General features: G+C 34.1%; 1 protein-coding gene and 1 long non-coding RNA gene across 4 annotated transcripts in view; one reads left to right on the top strand and one right to left on the bottom strand.

Annotated features, from left to right (window-relative positions):
* Positions 1 to 2,616, top strand: part of LOC107196774 — a 27,571-nt gene extending 24,955 nt beyond the window's left edge. For both annotated transcript variants that reach the window (XR_001518218.2, XR_003044410.1), the window contains one exon: positions 838 to 2,616. This is a non-coding gene — a long non-coding RNA (uncharacterized LOC107196774). The remainder of the gene's footprint in view (positions 1 to 837) is intronic.
* The window catches only part of ACER3 (alkaline ceramidase 3), a 107,853-nt gene that overhangs the window by 6,983 nt on the left and 94,342 nt on the right, over positions 1 to 6,528 (bottom strand). For both annotated transcript variants that reach the window (XM_006926640.2, XM_015600447.1), the window contains 2 exons: positions 2,611 to 2,712; positions 384 to 488 (listed from right to left, as the gene is read on the bottom strand). In XM_006926640.2, coding sequence (XP_006926702.1) covers positions 384 to 488; positions 2,611 to 2,712 — 207 coding nt within the window. The remainder of the gene's footprint in view (positions 1 to 383; positions 489 to 2,610; positions 2,713 to 6,528) is intronic.

The following is a 6,528-nucleotide window of genomic DNA, read 5'->3' as shown; positions in this document are numbered from 1 at the left end:
TTCAGACCCATGCTTTTCCATTCCCCTACTCAGGGGGTCTGGCTGCTTTTCTTTCCCCCTTACATTTGTTTACTATAAAATAAGATATGCTGATTAACTAGAAATGGAGATATTTTATTCTATTACTAAAAAAAAGTTTATATCCGACTTGCATTAAATAGATCATGTATCAGAGGTCAGTTAGTACAACTGTCTTACTTTAAGGATGAGAAAACCAGCCTTGAGAGAGAGGAAGCGATTTGCTTAAGGTCACGCAATGGCAGAGGCAAAGCTGGAACATAAGTTTCTGATTCTGTCTCTGACATTTTATATTTACATCATCCTATTTGAAGTGTATAGAAAAAAATACTCAATGTTAGGTTTAAAAAGTCTCTATTTCCTACCTGAAAAGGATGTGAAGATAAGACCCAAGGCCAGTTAAAATATGCCACCATGCATGAAATTGTGTGGTAACACCTATGACAGGTGGTACCTTCTTTCGAAAGTTCCTGTATAGAAGAAAGGGGGGAAAATCATCATGTTAATTTTTTTTTTTTTTTTTAATATTTAGCAACTAATGCTGACAGTCTCAGAAAACTTTGAAATGCCATTTCTCAAATTTGGCAATTATTTCATTTCTAAGCCTGTTGTAGTCTGCTGTATTGTTTTCCAAAGTGTATTTTGAAGAACAGTATTTCTAGCAAAAGTTCTACAAAGAAAAGGACTCTGTGGTCGGAATAAATGCTGGAAATAGTACATAGTTTATTGCACTTTTGGCAATCTGTGATGCATATTAACAGATTAAAAACTTTGAAAAGTCCTACCATAACTAAAAGAGTTTATCTCCTTTTTTTTCAGGTAACCTACTAATCGACAGGACCCTTTTCTCAAGTAACATCAACACCTTATGGAACAAGTGCTTCCTGGAACACACTTTGGGAAACATTGGTCTACTTACCTATTTATTCACTTTAAGAAACTAGATAACTTGTCCTATGCTCTGCATACAACCGTAATCTTAGAATAGCACCACACAGTATATAAAGTCCTTTTGTATCTATTATTTCATCTCATAGCGAATCTTTGAGGTGGCTATTATTAGCTTTGCTTTACATCTCAGGAATGTAAAATTCAGAGAGGTTAACTGAATTGTTCAAGTCACTCAGCTGGTGGCACAACCAAGTCTAAAATTCCAGATCTTTTGATTGTGTATCATATTAATAGTCTCATTTAGTAGAAGGAAAAACAATCAATGTGAAACACCAAATTATTTTTCTAGATACCTCCATGAATTTTTAAGACAATCATAATTTCTAAACTAAGAACCTACTTTGTTTCTTAGTGGCTCTCACCCAGAGGAGGACTTACATCAACAGTGTAAAAGCTCCAGTGGGGTTTCTGATGAGTATTACTGATTTAGAATGACTCAATTAGATTTTCGTTTCCTAAGCAAGGTGTATTACTTGTTTGTTTATGTACATTTAAAATCTCCATTTACTTATCTAACTTTTTATTATGGATAATTTTAAACATGTGCAAAAGTAGGCAAAATAATGTACCCATTACCTAGCTTCAGCAATTTTAACTTATGGCCAATCTTGTATCATCTAAACTCCAATCTACTTCTCCCCAGCCCCATATTATTTTGAAGCAAATCCCAGGTATTGCATCATTTTATCTCTAAATATTTCAGTATGTATCTCTTAAAGATTAAAACCTTTTTAAAACATAACCATGACACCAGTTTTATACCTAAAATATTAATAATAATCCCTTAATATCATAAAATATTCAGTTACTAATCAAAGTTCTAATCATCTCATTAACTTTTTTTTTTTATAGTTGACTTTTGAATCAAAATCCAAAAAAGGTCAATACATCACATTTGGTTGATATATCTCTTAAGTCTCTTTTAATCTATATGTTCCTTCTCCCCTACTCCTGCCTCCCCCTCCCTCTGGTTCCCCCTCCCCTCAATTAATTTGCTGAAGAGACCAGGTCATTTATCCTACAGATTTCTCCCAGTCTCAATTTTGCTGACTGCCTCTCTGTGGTGCTCTTCAATATATTCTTCTGTCCTCTGTGTTTACGCAAAACTGTTTAGGTCACAGAATTTTGAGTTGGAAGGACCCACTAGTTTAACCTATTTAATTTGTTCATTTTATGGAAACTGAGACACAGAAAGAGAGTACCTTAGTGACAGACAAGGGTCCAGAGACCCAAGAATCAAACTCCAGTCAATGCACAATTGCTGACAAGACAGTAAAAGGAACACTTGTCTTTTTTAGAAAACATTAAGCATATTAAAGTACAAAATTATATACATATATTTCAAATGCTTATTACAAATCATTCTTACTTCTTCAGTAAAGCAAATTAGGCAGATTTTAAAGACCTAGTCAACATTTGATTAAAAATCCCTACAGATGTTACAAAATATTCTTAGGCCTATATTTTTAGGTAATTTAAGTAAGTCCTCCCAGAATTTAACTTTATTGTGTTGTACAAATCTTTTTAATTTCAACAATGGCAAAATTCACTTCAGGGCACTAATAATTCTATATGCCTATGAAACTCTGCTTAGTTGATTGCTTCCAAAAAATTTTCTCAAAGATTAAAAATATATCTTACCTCAGTGAGACACAAAAGATGTTATCTATGTTCCATAATAAAAATCCCAATAAAAATAAACCCAAGGATGTATAACCCAGTCCTCTAAGCCAAGGATAAACCCTGTGGGGGAAAATAAAAAGCAAAGCAAAATAAAATTTTGTCAAGTCATGTCATAATCAGAGCTTGAAGTCATCATTTTCATGAGAAGGAAAGGTTTTTGATAGTTTTAAAAACAAACCCATCTATTAAATTCTCTAATACATTTGCTTATTACAGTTAGCCATTAAAAGATACTGAAAGAGAATGTGCCACTAAGACTTTGCTAAATGTATCAAGAAGGTAATCTGAAAGCCCTCAACAATTCGGCAGTCCCATGGAAGTGCAAGGGGAGTGGTAGAACAGAATTAACACGGACTGAGTCACTTGCTCTGTTTCGGACACTGGAGTAAATTAGATACACTCTATACACACTACACTACAGACACATATACACGCACACAAATAAACCCTGTGAGGCAGGCATTATTTTTTTTCATTTCACTGATGAGAAAATGAAGCTTGGTGAGTGACTCAAAATACTAACAGTAGCTTATATATTTTTGATAGCTTCAATGAGGTATCATGGACTTAAACTGTATATATTTAAAGTGTACATTTGATGAGTACATCTATATATATCCATGAAACCAACACATTCTAGATAATAAACACATCCATCACTTCCAAAAGCTGAGTTTGCATTTTTTAAGAATGTTATATAAATGGAATAATACAGTATAACCTCTTGTTTTTTTTTCACTTGGCATAATTATTTCAAAATTCATTTTCTTTTACTGCTGAGTAATACTCCACTGTATGAATGTATCATAATTTGTTTATCTGTCCAATTGTTGATGGACATTTATGCTGTTTCCAGTTTTTTGCTATAACAAATAAAGCAGCTATGAACATTCGTAAGTCTTTATATGGACATATGCTTTCATTTCTCTTGGGTAAAAAGCTAGGAGAGGAATGGCTGAATTGTATGGCAGGTAAATATTAAGCTTTTATAAGGCACAGCTAAACTTTTCCTAAGCGATTGTATCATTTTACATTCCCACCAGCAGTGTATGAGTTTTTTGTTCTACATCCTCATTTATTGTTCTAAGAGGTGTGTAGTAGTATCACACTGTGGTTTTAATATGCATTTCCCTGATGACTAATGTTATAGGGTATCTCTTCATTTGCTTATTTGCCATCTATATATCTTCTCTGATACAATTTGTTGAGCCTTTGCCCATTAAAAAATTGTTGTTTGCCTTATTATTATGAATTCTTTATATATTCTAAATCTTGTTGGATATATTTTGCAAATATTTTCTCCGAGTCTGTAACTTGACTTTCAATTTCTTGAAGAACAAAAGTTTGCTATTTGATGAAGTTCGATTTATCAATATTTTCATTATAGTCCGCACTTTTTGTGTCCTATTTAATAACTCTTTGCTTAACTAAAGGCTGCAAAGACTTCTATGTTTTCTTCTGGAAGTTTTATAATTTTAGCTTATACATTTAGGGATATGATTCACTTCTAGTAAATTTTTGTAATGGTGTGAGTTTAAGTTCACTTTTAAAATAAGAATATCAAGCTGTTCAGCGCAATTTGTTGAAAAGATTATCTTTTCCCCACAGAATTACCTTAGAAAGTTTATGGATGTGTGAGTCTATTTTTAGATGTTCCATTGATCTATATTTCATTCTTACCACCAATATCACATTGTCTTAATTATTGTAGCACAGAGTAAATCAAGTAGTGTAAGTCCCTTAACGTTACTGTTTTCAAAACTGTGTTTTGGCTATTCGAGGTCCTTTGCCTTCCCATGTAAATTTCAGAATCAGTTTCTCAATTTTTACCAAAAAGCCTGCAGAGATTTTGTGATTGTACTGAACCTACAGATCAATTTGGGAAGAACTCACATCTTAATAATACTGAGTTTTCTATCTATGAAAATGGTACATATCTCCATTTATTTAGGTCTTCTTTAATTTCTCTCAGCAAAAAAACTGTTCATCATAGTTTCCAATGTACGGGTCTTGCATATATTTGCTAAATTTAACCCCTAAACATTTGTTGTTTGTTGATGCTATTTTCAATTGTTTGCACTAGTACATAAAAATGATTTATGAATATTGACTTGAATCTGGTGGCCCTGTTGAATTCCACTTATTGCTTCTGGTACATGTCCTGTGATATTTTCTGTATATGTTCATGTCACTGCTAATACCATGTTGGATAAGACTTCTACCAGTATAATGCTGAATAGAAATGGTGAAATATATATCCTTGCTTTAGTCTTGATTTTAAAGATAATTTTTAAAAACATTTCATGACTAAATGTGTTGAGTTTATAGCTTAAGAAAGTTCTCTTCTACTACTAGTTTGTACAGAACTGTGTTTTTTTAGATCATGAATAGCTGTTGAATTTTATAGAATGCTTTCTCTAAATCTATTGTTATTGTCATATAGTTTTTCTCCTTTGTTTTTTAATATTGTGAATGACAAGAATAGATTTTCTGAAGTTTTTCATTATTTTAACAATAAGTATTTGCAATATAAATGAATGAAAAAGGTGATTAGTTTAAAAGTCATCAGAGAAGCATATCGAAAGGGCGTTATTGCCACTGTTTGATGAAGGTTCTCAGAGAAGATGAGGTTAAGAGAATCGTAATCTGTCTTCAGCTTTTGAGAGTTTATCATAGCCCCATTTGGGGGAGGCAAGAATGATTCCCAGAAAACACAGGGCTCAACATAGTGAAGGCATCTGGCAGGGTTGTAGTGTGGGCCGGGTGCTGAGATGTTATAGGAATATGATCAGTGGGTGCAGGACACTATTTTCTGCTTCTAGGCTTACTTACCAGGGCCAATCTTCAGCTTTCAGTAGTAGTTCAAAGCAAAATTCTTCTGTGATGTGAAATGCATGTCTGGTTATCCAGGTAGCAGGGTACGCAGGAGAAAGCAAGAACTTCATCAGCACATGGTCCATGCAAGCTAAGTACAGATATACTTTGGGGACAAACTACCCATATGTTATCAGGTATAAGAGTGTACAAAACAAAAGTCCCTCAACATATCTGTGTCTGGAGTCACACTGCTTCATTTTCAACTGGCTGCCTGCCTAATGCATAGCTATCATCTGAGAAATCCTTTCCCTTCACCTTCACTTTGGGAAATGCCTTCACCTTTCTCTGTATTGGATTTCCTAAGTCTTGTATCCCATGTCTTCTTTTTTCTGGTTTATTCTCTCATTTTGTTCAAACACATCCAACAACAGGTTTCTGAGCAATAGTTCATGGTATGTAAGTTTTCTGAGAACTCGAATGTATAAAAATATATTTTGTCCTCATGCTTTATTGATAGTTTGGCTGCCTATAGAATTCTAGGTTAAAATTCTACCTTCCAGTTTTGCTTTGGTAGGTTCGAAGATATTCTGATTTCTGACCCTTTATATGTATATCTGCTTTCTAACTGTATAAACTTGCAAAATCTTCCTTGTCTAGAATTCTGAAACTGGAATGGGTCTATTTCCGCCTACTGTGCTGAAGAGCCAATGGGTTCTTTATGTCTAATAACTCGTACCTTTCAATTATAGAATATTTTCTTGAATTATTTTGCAGATGATTGCATCTCATTTTCTCTGAAGCCCCATCCCCTTTTTTGTGTAGGTACTTCTGTTCTGGCCCAGTAATATTTCTACTGAGTCTCTTCTATTCTCCGTTTTTCCCTCATCATCCTGATGGTCCCCAGGGTGTTTGTGAGTGTCTGTCTTTGCTTCTGCCCTTTCTGCTGTGAAGGACATGGAGTTGAGGAAACACCTTGCTGCTTCTCCATAGCAGTGGTGGTGAGTGAGCCTAAGGGTCCTGAAGCCTTGCAATGTGCTGTTTACTCAGCCATACCATGGG

The sequence above is a fragment of the Pteropus alecto genome, unplaced genomic scaffold (genome assembly GCF_000325575.1).
Source record: "Pteropus alecto unplaced genomic scaffold, ASM32557v1 scaffold7, whole genome shotgun sequence".
NCBI classification, from domain to species: domain Eukaryota; kingdom Metazoa; phylum Chordata; class Mammalia; order Chiroptera; family Pteropodidae; genus Pteropus; species Pteropus alecto.
Note: the sequence above shows the minus strand (reverse complement) of the source record. Positions and strands in the feature narration are given on the sequence as shown.